The 16,571-nt window shown below is 29.1% G+C and overlaps 2 protein-coding genes across 2 annotated transcripts; both read right to left on the bottom strand.

Moving 5' to 3' along the window:
* Positions 1-5,301: 5,301 nt before the first annotated feature.
* On the bottom strand, positions 5,302-7,661 carry LOC126842432 (BTB/POZ domain-containing protein 9-like). The gene is made up of 8 exons (XM_050579445.1): positions 7,491-7,661; positions 7,167-7,397; positions 6,824-7,091; positions 6,638-6,758; positions 6,125-6,363; positions 5,816-6,041; positions 5,478-5,670; positions 5,302-5,417 (listed from the first exon to the last, which is right to left on the bottom strand). The coding sequence occupies exons 1-8, from the start codon at positions 7,659-7,661 to the stop codon at positions 5,316-5,318; spliced, it is 1,551 nt and encodes a 516-aa protein (XP_050435402.1). The 3' UTR covers positions 5,302-5,315.
* Positions 7,662-9,295: 1,634 nt separating this feature from the next.
* LOC126842431 (BTB/POZ domain-containing protein 9-like) lies at positions 9,296-14,794 on the bottom strand. The gene is made up of 3 exons (XM_050579444.1): positions 14,692-14,794; positions 11,623-11,749; positions 9,296-9,383 (listed from the first exon to the last, which is right to left on the bottom strand). Exons 1-3 carry the CDS (start codon positions 14,738-14,740, stop codon positions 9,296-9,298), a joined length of 264 nt encoding a protein of 87 aa, XP_050435401.1. The 5' UTR covers positions 14,741-14,794.
* Between the last annotated feature and the right edge of the window lie 1,777 nt (positions 14,795-16,571).

Below are 16,571 nucleotides of genomic sequence, written 5' to 3'. Positions count from 1 at the left end.
ATATTTTTATAACCAATGTGACTATTTAGTTTTATTATGTGAGCTTACAATCGTTTTCCATACTTGATAATGTTAATAAACGATAAATTGTGTATACAATTGGTGCACGGTTTTTTTGTTTAAGTACATTAACACGACGTAATTGTTGCACCTCTATTGACTAATATTGCCCAAAAGATTTAAAAACTATTACGATTTAATTACGATTTTTGTATAGGTACAAAAACATGTTATTTTTCTTATATTTTATGTATATTTAAAAAAAAACAGAGCAATAATTTGGAGTTAAAGGAACATCGCCCCTTTAGAGATATTTTATAACCCTCATATATCACATGACAGTAAAAATAATAAATTTAAAAAAATATTAAACACAACTGCAATAATTTGGAAGCACAATAGCACAGACACAAATTGTACAAACATGGTTGAACTAAAAAGTAATTTAAACAATTATTACTTAACGCAATATTTTATGAATCACGCGGCACCTACCATAACCAGTGGCATGGTAAAGAATAAAAAAGGAGAACAAAAATATTTTATCAGAATTTTTAACTAATCTTTCAATGAGTTTATGGCAAAAGTGATAAATTACAAGTTGAAAAATTGTTATGGAATACAAAACGTGATACTATGTACCTGATGTGGATGTTAAAACTATATAGACTAAAAAATAAATAATCATATTTGTATTCTTCTTGTTAATGTGCTGTCGAATTCTTGAATACTTTGTAAAGCAAAATAAAAAAAATCAATAGATATTAAGAAACGATTCGAAAATGTTTTTTTTATTTTAATACTGCACCACATTTGCCTGTACTTGATAGAATAAAACGAATAGTTGTGTTAACATATGGTCTACGATTTTTGAGAAGGTACAAAAACATGTTATTGTTGTATAATGTTAAAAATTAAACACAGATTTGCATCTGTTTTTTTTTTTTGTATATTTATATGACTATGTTTTGAAAAACGGTATTTTAGCGATATTTTAAAGTTAAAGTAATATAGCCCACAGATTTGTTTACCTATTTTCTAAGCGTTACAAACAGTCGCATGTTTAAGTATAAAGGTCGTATTGATTCCAACAATGTTTAACTATGCGTGGATGAATCCATAAACGTTGAATTGAACGAAAATTATAATAATTTGAATGATCTATAACACGTATCCAGTTATGTTGATCCATTGAAACTTAAATATAAATATCTAAAGTAACAAATAATTTATGTAACTTGTAGATTAGGAACTGAGTTGTCGAATAATAATAATACAAGTTCTAAACAAGTTCTTAATAAACAATGAGAATAGACAATAATTTTTAAATCATTGAGAATTTCTTGTATTGCATCCTATAATTGAACATAGAATGATAAAGGCTAAAAAATAGATTGTTATAGTGGGACAATATCTGTTAATATAATATGTAATTTTCAAGACTTTTAAAGCACTGTAAAGAAAACCTTGTCCAGAGATATTGAAAACCTATTTAAATATGTAATTTTATTTATTAAACGTACAATATTTCTCTACACTTTTTAGAATACAAAGCAATTTCTCACATTAACGCATCTCTTGTAAGCGGTGCCATCAAGGGTTTAAAATGCATTAAGGTGTCTTCTACCTCAGGAATGGTAGACTTGTCCAAAGCGTTCGACAACGACCACCATAATTATTATATTAGTCGGACTTTGGATTTATTGCCATTGACGAAGAACCTACGAAAATTGCTTTGCACTTCAGTTTTGGAAATATTATTAACTTTGAGGTGACCACTGTTCATATTGCTAAACGCATTCCTAAAAGTTCCTTTCTTTTACCCATATTTTTCAACATATGATAAGATTTTGTCCTTCAGCAAATTTCAGATTTTGAAGTGTCCAATACACATGGGTTTCAGCTGCATCGAGATTTCGATAACGTCACCATTCTGAGGTTCGTTTTTGATACTGCGCTAGTTGTAAGGACCTAATAAGTGCTGCTATACCAGTCGAAACTGCCAAAGATCTTTTCTCTTCGGTAAGAATTAATAAAGATTGCTCAATGATAATTTAATTCCAGCAGTCTGCTTCAGCCACCTTTTAATTAAATAACTTGGTGTTAATTTCAATCATGAAATTTTAATTGACGGTAAACACATTCTATTACAACTTGAGTTTATCATATATTATAATATGAAATTATTTATGTTTGAATCTATATCAAACTCCAATATTATTATGAATACTACGCACTTGCATATTGATCGGTAAACTGTGTCTCAAGACAACTCAATCGTTTGAGAAGTCCACTTTATTGTTTTTCTATTAATAAAATTGTTTATATTAAAGACAACAATTTCTGTTTTTAGGAGAATAACAAAACAGTTGATCAGATACCAGAAATATTGGCTCGGTGTCATGTCGTTTTACCGAATTTTAAAAATAAGCATATTCTTGTTCCTTGTGGACTTATCAAGATCGAAAGGTATTAACATCTATTTTATTATATATAATACTGTTCTATTATTTGTATGTAATTACCTAAATATTTGTTTTTTGTTTTATGATTGTAAGTGAATTTTAGAGTCTAACATTATGTAGTTATACAATAAATTTTAAAAATAATCAAAACCTTCCAATCAGTTTATTGTGTATAATCATGTATTGTCGTTGTTAATCCTTGCTGTATTTGGGGAAATGTTGTATAATTTTTCATCAATTATAATACAAAAACCGAAAATAAATATAAAAATATTCATAAAATTGAATGTCCGACTTACCGGTTAAGAGTATGAAATAATGTGCATGTTGCTATTTATTTTTTACTGAGAGTAAGGAATAGTAAGAAAGCAAAATTAAACTCATAGATGATTTTGGCTAACAATTTGAGTGTGTGGTTAAAAAAAATAATTTCTAGTCGATCTAATGGTTTTAACATGAAAATACTTGAGCAACAAACCGCATACGTATATAAAGATATTAATTCTTCCCGGTGCCACTGTTATGTTAGAAATGTGTCGTAGTTAAGAAGCTTTGTATAACACTGTAGACAAATATAAAACTACCAGCTATCTGCTATCCTTACTATAAAATATATATAAAATATAATAAAATATATATCCGAACTATATAATTATATGCAGGGTTATTCATTTAACGCAATGCACTCAATATCTCCTTAACTGTTGTTCTCCTAAATATAATTTTGTAGATTTAATTTGTGTGCTTATGTTTTGTCAACTAAATGGATTAGCTGTACACTGTAAACAAATATTCTCAATTTTATCTGGTATTTTTCACGACTTTAAGAACTCTACCGACTTTTGAAAAAAACTCATCCGAATTATTTTAAATAAACATATTTATCATACATTTTGTATTATAAATATGCCAATAAATAAAGATGTGCTGTTCTTATAGCTTCAAAGGTTGATAATGTTTAGAGTACAATATTAAGCTGTAGTAATAGGATATACTGTAATTTATAGTTATCGTTTTTTATAAGTTTTATGATATAATATTGTGTGTTCACTCGCGGTTATTGGTGAATTTATTTACAATTAATAAACAGTTTAATATACTTGTGTACGGTTATGAAATGTTAGTACATTACTTGCGTAATAAACTGTGTTTAAATAATGTATAAAACAAAAATCGTTTTGGAGTATAAAAAATATTCTGTGGCCTATTTCGTTTTGCTCTAAAACTGCGCCTAACTCTTAATGTACGTGTTTAATCATATTATAATATAATATTAATATGTAGTAGAATACTCTGCCGCTCATGATTCATAGTAAAAAAGCTGTTTAGTAAAAACAAATAATTAATATAAACAAGTAGACTAGCGTCATTTTCATAAATTTGTTTAATATATTTTACCATATGCGAACTAGATTATTCTTTTATGATTAATCTTTAAAGTATAGAAAAAGTTGGTGCAGTATTTAAAAAAAAACATACGCTCAATCGGCTCTCAATATCTTTTGACAATAATTTTTTTAAAGTGCTTAAGAATCTGACAACATATTAGATTACGAAAATGTACAAGTCTCCTTTAGCTTTTATCGTCTTAACGTTTACTTCAGGTACATAATAAGTTTTGTATTTCATAATCATTTTTCATCTAGTAATTTAATTATTTTGCATATGCTCATTGGAGGCGTCTGTTCGTTTCTCACATCTGTTACACCATGTTTGTAATTAGTCCAGTATTAAAACATTTACAGTGAATACAGATAAAAAAAAGCCCACATCACAGTAAAGCCACTCTTCATCGAAGCTAAAATATTTTTCTGGGTTTTTATGTAAAATGCTTCAAAAGTGGTAAAATTATATGTTTTTGTGGTCGGTGATTACGAATTTATTATTAGTTTTCAATTTCACTCAGCCAAAAAAAACAAAAATTAAATTTGTGTTAGCTAAAAGGCAAAAGTGGTATTTGAGCACAAATCTTAATAGTATCATTTTGCATAGATATACATAAAATTGTTTTAACTTTTTTAAGATTTTAAGTGTTTTTTTTTTTAAATATACGCAAACTGCATAAACACAGTTTTCCGGCAATAAAAAAAAAAAGTATTGCTGAATTCGTTTTCCGTTTAATATGTTATGAATACATATGAGTTCTAACTACTGACCAATTCTCATTTTATAGGTCCTAAAATTACGACTAAAAAACTAAAAAAACCTTGAACCCCACCTAAGGAGGTGGGAAATGGGTTTAATTTAAATTTGATACAAATGACGTGCGCGGGCATACGAAACAAATATTTCTTATAAATTTCAACTCGATCCGACTATTTTTCTTGAAACTATAGCCAGTAAAAGTTCTAACTTAAGAACTCGTACGGTTTTTTTGTTTTTTCAAATATCGACTCTACAGAAGTAAACTTTTTCCACTTTTACCCCCCCCCCCCCACCTCAAAGTACTAACTAGATGAAATGAATGATTTATAAAGTTGCTACTTGAAGGAATGGGTTCATTATTAAAAGAGTTACATTGTATACAGATAAAAAAAAACACATATCAGAGTAAAACCAACTCTGCATCGAAGCTAAAATTTATATATAGTTCTATGTCAGCATTACATTAAATGCTATTTAAATTTATAATGCATTACAAAACTCAAAGAAACTACTGATAATGCGGTCAAATGGATAATATTTTATTTATTTATATATTTTGTTTTGTGCGTAAGTAACTAATAATAGTAATAATTTAATTGAATATATATATTTATTAAGGAATAAAATGAATAGTAACCTATAACAATAATATGTAAAAGAACCCATTAGTCCATATAGAAGTTGGCCTACGGGCGAATGGTGGCACTATTTCCGATTTAATAGCCACGGTATCGACTTCCACGGTTTTTTGATGATGAAACATAGCGATACTTGAGCGGGTGCCTCCAAATATTTTAAATTAAAAGTCTACAAAAAAAAAAGTTTTTTAATAATGTCTAAAAAACATTCTTAGATCAATTATTTTACTTTGTCAGGATATGAAGTATGAACGCCAGTAACACGTATATACACTACCAGCCTTTCTCCAAATTGCAACAACTGCCACGATTGGCACGATTTCTTGGATTTATCTATAATCAAGTACCAATCTTCATGATTGACTGAAACATGAACAGTGTAACCGTAGATACAGTAGCTAAGGTGGTCCCAAATCAGCATCCTATAAATAATGACAATACTAATATAATCTTAATCTTATTGCCACAGTTGACCTAAAATTATTTTTAAATATATTTCAGGCACAAAAAATATTATAATTAAAAATAGAAATCAAAGTAAAAAGTATATATTCTGCAAACGATTACCTCATTGAACTTAGCAAATACGGTTGGGCGAGTTGAACCTCTATATATTCCCATCCCAGATGGTGATATGTATATCCACGATCAAAAAGTAAGTTTTTATAGTCATCATACAAAATGTTGTTTTGAATCTTATCGGGTGATGTCTCCATTTCGTAGATAGTCCAATGTGGATGTCCTTTGGTTACAGTGGCATTCATAGATGATAAAGCAACATTGTAATTTGGAGCTAATAGATTAAAATCAGTTCAATAAACAAATAAGTTCTTTTTATCTTATTTAAAGAATCAGTTAATTTCATGGAATCCATACCTATTAATCCGTTTTTGATTTCAACCAAGTGCATTTTATCCGTATTGTACATGACTTTTAAAATGTTAAAAGTACACGTCTTATTACGAGAATTTTTGGTGCCAACAATACGGATGTATCTCACATATATTCGGTTAATCCACAAGCGTTGAATTGACCGACAATCGTAATTTGAATGATCAATCACACGAAACCAACTGTATTTAGCTATTGATACTTCAATATAATAGGAATAAGTGCTGAAATATAAAAGAATATAAACAAATGAATACCTGTGTAATGTTTTTATCTATAAAGATGTCAAAAATTAAATAATAAATTTAAATAGTTGTTGTGCAAAATAGATTAAAAAAATTAATATAAGTCGGTGCAATTACTTTTTTTTTTATTCATGAATAAATTAAATTATTAACTATTAAAATAAACCATGAAAAAAATTAATTTTAACTTTATTGGAATTCAAACCATATTATACTATATCTTTGATTAGAATATTATTAAATAAAAACACACCAATCACGTAATTCCATTTCGATATAGTTTATATTCACTGGATGATCCAGCACGATCATGGTACCGCCGTCAATTTGAGAAACCTCTATCAAATTTTCTTGAGCGAAATTCACATTTGGTTCTAAAGAATAACGTAGTTGTTACTAACAAAGTTTGTTTAACATATTATATTGCCACTGAACATACTTAATCGTCCTCGATCATTTAATGTTTGTGTGAGGGACTTCTTTATGACATCAAACATTTTTCTATCCGAACGAACCAGCTTAGATCCCCTAACTTCAGACAGTTCTTTTTCATCCATAAGCTGATATCTGATGGCCGATAGAATGTTGGTTTTTTCGTTAGGACCCAGTTTGTCTTGGTTGTCTTTAATCCACTGACTAACCGCACGGAATATATCCAATTCTTTAACATCCGCCGTGTTACGATTGAGAATTAGAATTAATGCTTCCTAAAAATAATATTATTGTCACAACTATTTAGCTAACAAGAGCAATACTGATTTTTTACTATAAAATATAATTACGGCCGACAAAAAGCTAGACTCTTTAGATTGCAATATGTCCAAAGGTTGTGTGGCAATAAAATTGATTGATGCGTCTTCGAGTTCTTTGAGTTGATAGTAAGAAGCCACAGCAAACAACGAACATACATTGTCTACATCGATGTTATTACACACGTACTCGGACAGTGAAAATTGTAAGTTTGTAAAACACCATAGATTCGAGAGAATTACTAACTCAAAAATGACGTTACTCTAATACATAAAAATACATAATATATATATATATTCGACAAATCCTTTTTTATAAAATTTATTTATATTCTAAATATATACATTACAAGTTACCTCTAGAACACTTAACTCCATTTTACCGAAATAAATATATTTAAGAAGTTCTTTGATTGATGTTGGTGATCCTTCTTCTATTGGCACCTCCTTTTTATGAGTTTCCTCAAGTCCACCATACAGTAATCCTCTAAAAAAGGTATCCAATATTATCATAAAAAAATGCATCATATGTGCTACAACTAGTAAGGCACATTGTATGGGCTACTCAATTTACTTTGGTTTTGTTTGATTATGTTAGATTATAATGAACAGTTATGTAACAAGTCATACAATCAGTTTGCATAATTTCTAAATCACTTGTTTACTTGTTTTACAAAAATATAATTATGTTGTCATAAATGAGGAGTGAAATTCAAGATGCAGCCGAAGAGACGATAGGTAGAGAACATCGATTAAAGAAACCGTGGTTCAATAAAATCTGTAAAGAAGCCATACAGAGGAGAAAGATCGCAAGAGCAATATGGTATCCCACTAAAATTAGTCAATCTCATAACGGCAAGCGTCATGAATACGGAAATAAAAGTACAGGTAGGAAACTCCTTATCAATAGCAGCCCAAGTCAGAACAGGATTAAGACAAGGCAGGACAATATGGGCAATTTTATTTATTTTAGCACTGGAAAAAGTGGTTCAAAGCACTTGCTTCGAACAAAAAGGTGTACAAATAGGTGAGACAAAGTTTGGACTACTGGCGTACGTGGATGATTTAGTGCTATTAGTAGATAATAAAGAAGAGCTCATTGAACAAACTCAAGAAACACTTGAGAAAGCAAAAAGAGTTGGGTTAGAAATAAACGTGGAAAAAACATATTACATGATAGCTCAGAGGACGATTTTGCCGGAGGATAAACACTCATCTTGAAGTAGGGGCATATAAATGTAACAGAGTTCAGATGTTCAAGTACTTAGGTACACTTATAACTCAGAGTAGTGAAATACAAGAGGAGATAATAACAAGAATACAGGCGGGCAATAGAAGCTATTTTGTGTTGAACAAGCTGTATTAGTCAAGAATGTTGGCTAAGAGCCTAAAGGTACAGCTGTATAGAACTCTTATTCGGCCAGTGGTGACGTATTAATGCGAAACTTGGACGCTTCATAAGATACAGCAGAATAACCTCTTAGTACATAAACAAACAGTTTTGAGGTCGATTTTTGGCACTTGCACAGATAGGAATACAGGAGAATGGAGAATTAGACATAATGTGGAGATCAGGGAGCTATACCAGAAACCAAACATAGTCGACGATATAACAAAGAGGCGGCTCTTTTAAGCCTGCCACGCATGGCCAAAAAAAAGCGCTCTTATACACAGAGTACTATGTGGCTCTACAAAAGGTGTAAGACCACTTGCTAGACCAAGGTTGAGGTGGAAAGACCACGTGTCAAAAGATGTGGAGCGGGTTGAACCGGATGCTGATTGGCAAGTCCTAGCACAAGATAGAGGGAAATGGCATGGAATATGTTATTTTTGTCAGTTTGGTTTTAAAATCCATCAACTACGATTAAAAGAAAACAATTATTAAATATGTATAAGTGGTAATGGTTCATAGTATCCATTTATATCAAGCAAGTAAACTAACAATTATAGATTACAAAACATTAAAAAATCTTAAGGCAATCGATGTTGCTGTTTTTTCAAAAACATCTAGGTTGGTTGATTAGAAAATTAGTGAGCCTAACCCAACCGTAATAATTAAAATATATGCTTTTCTAAAAAATAGTAAAAAAGGAAAAAAAAATTTACTATTAGAACAATTTACCAATCAATAAAAAAAGAGAATAATATGCTTAAAGATATTATTACCTGAAATAATCACTGCGTGAGGCTAACACAGCACGATGGGCGGGGAATCGTTCATTTTCTAAAACTAAAACAACATCCGAAAACCTAAAATAAATATTAAAATATTTTAGAAATATACTTAGAAATACTACTAATGAATAATAATTTATGTATAACATTAAATCTTTAAAAATAATACAGAGAAATTCCAAAAAAAATTTAGTTATAAACTGCTTGTGATCTTTATATATTTAATACTACGTTTTGATAAATTATATACATTTTGTATTCATATTTAAGGAAGTTTTTCAGAGATAGCTAAATAAGTATAGTTGATGTTGATGTTAATATTCATATTTGTACATAGCAAGATCTTAATAATTGTAAAAATAAATAGTTTTAAGCTGATACTTCAATAAAATTATTGACAATAATAACAATCTTACACGCTTTTACTACAACATAAATTAAAATATCCTGCTTTAAGGATATAATGATATAAATTGAATGGCGTTAAGCAGAAAGCAACCAACCCAAAAAAATCGAGATTTTAGTTTAACTAGAGTAGTTTAATATAAACGCTACGTTTGTATGTCAAAATCAGATTCGTCTTGGTTTTGAAGTAAGTTAATTAATCTATTAACGGTAATGTTATGGAGGGTTAGCTGGACACTGATAAATCTATCATTAATAAACAATTAGTGACGAAATTTAAGTCTATACATACTAAAGTAATTCCTTTTATTGATAATTGTAACTTAAATGTTGTTATAAGTTTTTAATTTGTCTATAGTTTAACTTGAATGTACTACAATTTTAGCTCTACTAACATGTGATAATTAAAATAAACTTAGATAATTTAATTGTGTTAACGGTACTGATAAAAATATTAAAAATAAGTTTAGTGATATTGTTGAAGCCCTAGGCAGCCTTCCTATATAATGTCATATACACTTTGATCACTAGCTGTAGATTAAAGATAGTTAATCAAAATTTAAAAAGAAACTTCTAATGATTTTTAAAAAGTGCATGTTATAGAAGGTTTTATGATATAAAGCTTTAAACTGAAAATGGTATAGGAGAAAGTATAGAAAACATAGTATCATTCACATTGAAATATAATGAAGACTTTAGATAAGAATAAATTGCAGTAAGAAAACTAGTTATTTAAATTCTCCCATAGTTCTTAAACAGTATGAGGCAGTAAATAGATATGGTAGGAAATAGTGAAGTCTAAGATATATTTTTGTTAATGTTGATCATTTGTATGAATTGTGATAATTAAAATAAACATAGATAATTTAATTGTGTTAACGATACTGATAAAAATATTAAAAATAAGTTTAGTGATATTGTTGAAGCCCTAGGCAGCCTTCCTATATAATCTCATATACACATTGATCACTAGCTGTAGATTAAAGATAGTTAATCAAAATTTAAAAAGAAACTTCTAATGATTTTTAAAAAGTGCATGTTTTAGAAAGTTTTATGATATAAAGCTTAAAACTGAAAATGGTATAGGAGAAAATATAGAAAACATAGTATCATTTACATTGAAATATAATGAAGACTTTAGATAAGAATAAATTGCAGTAAGAAAACTAGTTATTTAAATTCTCCCCTAGTTCTTAAACAGTTAGAGGCAGTAAACAGTTATGGTAGGAAATAGTAAAATTTAAGATATATTTATGTTAATTGTTCATCATTTGTATGTCTGTATTATTTATTTTTATCGTGTTTTGTCCCTAATAGTTTTTGACATTTCCATGTCTTAACTCTGGCACATGCCGAAAAAAGTTTTATTTACTTATTGTTATCAAAAAAGCGTTACCACACGGAGGGGGGTTGAGGGTGGGAATGGTGATGGAATGGGGTTGGGGTGGGAGATAGGGGTGAGAAATAGGGGTTGGAGATAGATTTGAGTGATAGGGGTGGGAGATAGGGGTGGATTATACTATCCACTGATATGATACTAGCTTGTTAATATATTCTAAATTTATTCGATACTTCAACTAGAAATGAAAATGCTCTTTTGTGGTTGCAGACTCGGCTGAAAAACTTTTTTATATATATTGCTTTTTTTTTTTTGTATGTGATAATTTTATATTTTATAATTTGTATGTTTTGTTTATAAAAATTATTTTTTTTACTAGTTATTTTTTTTTTTTAAGGGCATGTTATAGTAGGCAACACTGTTACAACACTGTCATTATACATATATTGTACAGGTGATTACACGGGTTAAGTGGTTAATACTAAATAAAATGTAGTGTTCTTAATAATCAAGTATATAGTTATAGTCCTTTACATCTAATGGAATCTCATAAAATTTCATAATACATACTCTTCATTTAAAAATAGATTGCTATCGAAACGACGACATTCGTCGGTCAAGAAGTGAGTGTGATCAATTTGCTCGTCACCGGCCGGATTTTCCGAAGATGATGGATTCTCGGTAGGACCAGAGTATGCTAAAATATAAAATTAATTTTACAAATGAATTTGTATTGTTTATTTACTAAAAGAATTAGCGTTCAGCGGTTTGATTTAACATTTATTTTTTAAATGGTAAATTTTGATATTTTTAATGAAATAATAATAATAATTTTACAGCACTAGTGCAGTAAAGTTTTACAACTGTAAAATAATTGAACAATTTTTTATTTATTTTTAAATATTGTTTTTTAGTTTTTCAAATGAAAAATAATAACAAAAACTTATTTGCGTGTTTGCAGTACGGTTTAATAATAACTGTGAAATCGTTTACCATTTTTTTAATTAATATAAAATTAAGGACAGAGACTACGAACTAACCTTCCGTTAAACTTGTTAAAAATATCAAATTAACCTCCACCAGAGCTTTTTAGCGCTTAACTTAGACATTATAACTAGTCAGCAAGGAGGTTTTGAGAAAGGATTAGTAAATTTTACTAGGCCATCTTTTATTGAAAAAATAGCAAATACCGTAGATAATTACCATAGTCGGGTTTAGAATATATCGCTAAAGATTATATGCTTCGATTATAAGAAGGCAATTATTTATGTAGATGCAATTGACACGATTAGCATAATAAATTAAATAAACACCATCGTATTATACGTGTTAAATTATCTATGAATACTATACGAAACGCTTAAAAAATAATATACCGTCCATAGGTATTGAAATCTAACGAGGAAATATTGTTTTGATAAAATAGCGCACAATATTTTAGCACACGTGATAGTGTTTTTCATAGCAAGAAATATGTACACAACTGGTGTGCGTTCTTGGTGCGAGGCCCTGGTGAATTTGATTGTGCAGTAGCAAAATGTATAGGCAAGGTTTATTATTGTATTTTCAATTCATGTAACCATATTGTAGTATATAAAACGGGACTATCTGTTTTTAGTCAAAAAAACGGGGGCCAAAAAAGGTGAACTATGATTTTTTTTTCTAGAAAAAAATTTATCGAGAAAAAAAAATTCTATCCGAAACTTCTTTGAATACAAGAAGTGTTTCCTGTTTAACAAATAGATTAATAAAACTGAAATGATAAAACTTAAATTAAGACATTACATGACAAAATACATCAGCTAGAATCTGCCACACAATCAAATAATTCCACCGTGGATTTTAATAGAGAAACCCAGGACTGTATGCGGAGAGCTCATAATGTTATTGTTTACAATATACCCGAGGAATCAACTGAAGACTCGATTTCTATTCTTAGAATTGCGAAGACTATTTGTAATGCTAAGCGCTTAGGTAGCAAACGAGTAGAAAAAGGTCGCCCATTACTCTTAGAACTCAATAGTAAAAATGATGTTTAAAATCCGTAAATGCCTAATATCAGGTATAATTACCACTCCAAACGATAACATTGAACAACTGTTTGTATCTGTTACCGGGAGTGGGAAACATAAGTATATTCTCGCAACTTGCTATATTCTGCCGGCTAGCTCGGTCAGTGTTTATTCTGCCCATGCCGAGTCCGTTGAATATATTTTATCGAACGCTAGTGCTTATAAGACTATTATTTTGGTAGCCGAGTACAATCTACCAGGTGTCAAATTTTATAATGATGGAGTTGGACTAATATATAGTTGTATAAGGACAAGTAGTTCTGACGTGATTTTTGACAGCTTTTCTTCCCAAAATATGTATCAACATAATTCAGTTCTTAATTTTAATGGTATATCCCTAGATCTACTGTTTTCAAACTCTAGTTCAGTTTTGATAAATCAAGCTCCAGATGTCTTAGTGCCTCTTAATCCTCATCATCCAGCACTTTCAATAGTCTGTAATAATAATACTCCAGTTCAACAGGTTTGGCAGCCCACTTGGTTCTATAATTTCAAATCAGGGGACTATATAGGTATGTCTTATTCACTAGCTATGGCAGATTGGTCGCCTTTATATTGTTGTGAAAATGTGAACGACGCCTTAGATATTTTTTATAGTTTGACTCTATAAAACATTGATATCTTTGTTCCTAAAGTATTTCCATATAAGTCACCTTATCCAAGTTGGTTCTCCAAGGAACTTCGAAGTTTAATACATTCATAAGTTAAGCGCACAGGCTCTCAAGTAATTTATAATGAATTCTCGGGAACTAGAGCTAAGTGTAAATCTTTATCTAAGCAATGCTAGTCTAATTATTTAAATGTTCAAAAAAGTCTTATCCATGATCATAAGTACTTTTGGAAGTTTTTCAAAAATAAAAGGAAAAACGACTGATTACTAAATAGTATGGAACTAAAAGGCAAATGGTCTGAAGATATAAATGATATAACTGAAATGTTTAGTGATTTTTTCTCCTCTAATTATGTCACTTCGGATAATCCAACTTTATTTAACTCCTATGAAGATTTTCATCTCAACATTTTGTCCTGTTATTCTTTTACCATTGCTGAGATATTTGATGCGTTAACAAAGCTTAACTTAATCACTAAATATGGACCAGATCTCGTTCCTGATATGGTTTATAATGCATGTTGCTATTCACTTTCTCGTCCAATACACTTCCTCTTCAACTTATCATTGTCCTTTGGGATCTTACCTAGTAGATGGAAGTCAAGTTTAATATAATAATGAATAACAATTTAATAATAATTTTTGCTGTTGCCAGAGGTAGTCGAGTTGATGCTGTGTTGTCACCTTTATTGTTTATAATATTTATGAATGACCTTCATATCAAATTAGCTTCAACTAGAGCATTCTACAGAGTGATTCTTTTATCATGGACCACTCAATATCTCATAAGGTTTAATAGGAAACTTTTTTTACTTATAGTTTTTATACAATATGATCTCAATTTTTCACAACGTTTTTTGTTTTAGTTGTAATTGTATACAAAATCTATCGCTGAGGATTAATTGTTTGACATACAAAGAGGAAATTTATATAAATTGTATGAGTTATATTACGTACCTGGAATTGACATTAAAATGATCAAAACTAAAAAATAACTAGACGACATTGTGCTATACTTGATAGTAAATAACTTTTTAAGTTCTCTATAAAACACCTTAAAACAAACCTTTGTTCAAAGTTATTGAAGACAGATTGAAATATAAATTTTTGTAAATAACGAACCATCTTTTTTCATACTCGATAGCGTATATAAACATATAATTGTACTCATAATCTGTGTAAATACAAAAACATTTTATTGTTGTAAGTATTGCCAAATAATACACAATGATTCGAAAATGACGTAAAACATATACACCACGCTCACGCTCCACTGTTGATACTGAATTAAGTACAAACGTACCGACATAACTTGGCAATAAATGTAGGACAGCAAGATTACAATTTGTCCTATTAATTTAAGTAATATATTAAATTATTATTAAATACCTGGAGTTCACCATAAAAATAATAAAATCTAAAAATTACATCATCCTAGTGTTGTTTTATTATTGAAATATGTTGGGCGCTCTATAACCTAATCTTGTCTTAATATTTTTATAACCAATTTGACTATTTAGTTTTATTATGTGAGCTTACAATCGTTTTCCATACTTGATAATGTTAATAAGCGATAAATTGTTTATTCAATAACAAATAATATCAAATATTCTCAATTTTATCTGGTATTTTTCACGACTTTAAGAACTCTACCGACTTTTGAAACAAACTCATCCGAATTATTTTAATAAAACATATTTATCATACATTTTGTATTATAAATATGCCAATAAATAAAGATGTGCTGTCTTTATAGTTTCAAAGGTTGATAATGTTTAGAGTACAATATTAAGCTGAAGTAATAGGATATACTGTAGTTTATAGTTATCGTTTTTTAAAAGTTTTGTGATATAATATTGTGGGTTCAATCGTGGTTATTGGTGACTTTATTTACAATTAATAACAGTAAATTTACTTGTGTATACTTATGCAATGTTAGTACTTTACTTGCGTAATAAATTGTTATTAAATAATGTATAAAACATAAATCGTTTTGGAGACCACAAAAAATTCTATGACCTGTTTTAGTTTTGAAAATGCGACCAATTTTTAATGTTCATACATAATATAATATTGATATGTAGAAGATTACTCTGTCGCACTTGAATCGTGGTAAAAAAGCGGTTTAGTAAAAACAAATAATAAATATAAACTTTAAGACTAGCGTCATTTTCATACATTTGTTTAATATTTACCATATGCGAACTAGATTATTCTTTTATGATATATCATATAAAGTATAGAAAAAGTTGGTGCAGTATTTAATAAAAAAACATACGCTCAATCGGCTCTCAATATCTTTTGACAAGAATTTTTTTAAAGTGCTTAAGAATCTGACAACATATTAGATTACGAAAATGTACAAGTCTCCTTTAGCTTTTATCGTCTTAACGTTTACTTCAGGTACATAATAAGTTTTGTATTTCATAATCATTTTTCATCTAGTAATTTAATTATTTTGCACATGATCATTGGAAGCGTCTGTTCGTTTCTGACATCTGGTACACCATGTTTGTAATTGGTCGAGTATTAAAACATTTACAGTGAATACAGATAAAAAAAAACCCACATCACAGTAAAGCCGCTCTGCATCGAAGCTATAACACTTTTCTGGGTTTTTATGTAAAATGCTTCAAAAGTGGTAAAATTATATGTTTTTGGGGTCGGTGATTACGAATTTATTATTAGTTTTCAATTTCACTCAGCCAAAAAAACAAAAATTAAATTTGTGCAAGTTAAAAGTCAAAAGTGGTATTTGAGCACAAAACTTAATAGTATCATTCTGCATAGATATACATAAAATTGTTTTAATTTGTAGATAAATTTTTTTTTTTAAT

Source organism: Adelges cooleyi, unplaced genomic scaffold, assembly GCF_023614345.1.
Source record: "Adelges cooleyi isolate 19-005CV unplaced genomic scaffold, UGA_ACOO_1.1 ACOO_flye_CR_arks_rails_tigmint_CR_PRNA_519, whole genome shotgun sequence".
Taxonomy (NCBI): domain Eukaryota; kingdom Metazoa; phylum Arthropoda; class Insecta; order Hemiptera; family Adelgidae; genus Adelges; species Adelges cooleyi.
Note: the sequence above shows the minus strand (reverse complement) of the source record. Positions and strands in the feature narration are given on the sequence as shown.

Bases quoted from the DNA above. Each gene is read 5' to 3' on its own strand.
- LOC126842432 (XM_050579445.1), bottom strand. From the start codon at position 7,661: ATGATGCATTTTTTTATGATAATATTGGATACCTTTTTTAGAGGATTA. The intron at 5,671-5,815 runs GTAATCGTTTGC...CATTATTTATAG, and splicing joins TATTTGCTAAGTTCAATGAG to GATGCTGATTTGGGACCACC. The intron at 5,418-5,477 runs GTAAAATAATTG...TTTTTTTTGTAG, and splicing joins ATACTTCATATCCTGACAAA to ACTTTTAATTTAAAATATTT.
- LOC126842431 (XM_050579444.1), bottom strand. From the start codon at position 14,740: ATGTCGTCTAGTTATTTTTTAGTTTTGATCATTTTAATGTCAATTCCA. The intron at 11,750-14,691 runs GTACGTAATATA...TTTATATTTTAG, and splicing joins CATTTTAATGTCAATTCCAG to CATACTCTGGTCCTACCGAG. The intron at 9,384-11,622 runs GTATGTATTATG...TATTTATTTTAG, and splicing joins AATCTATTTTTAAATGAAGA to GTTTTCGGATGTTGTTTTAG.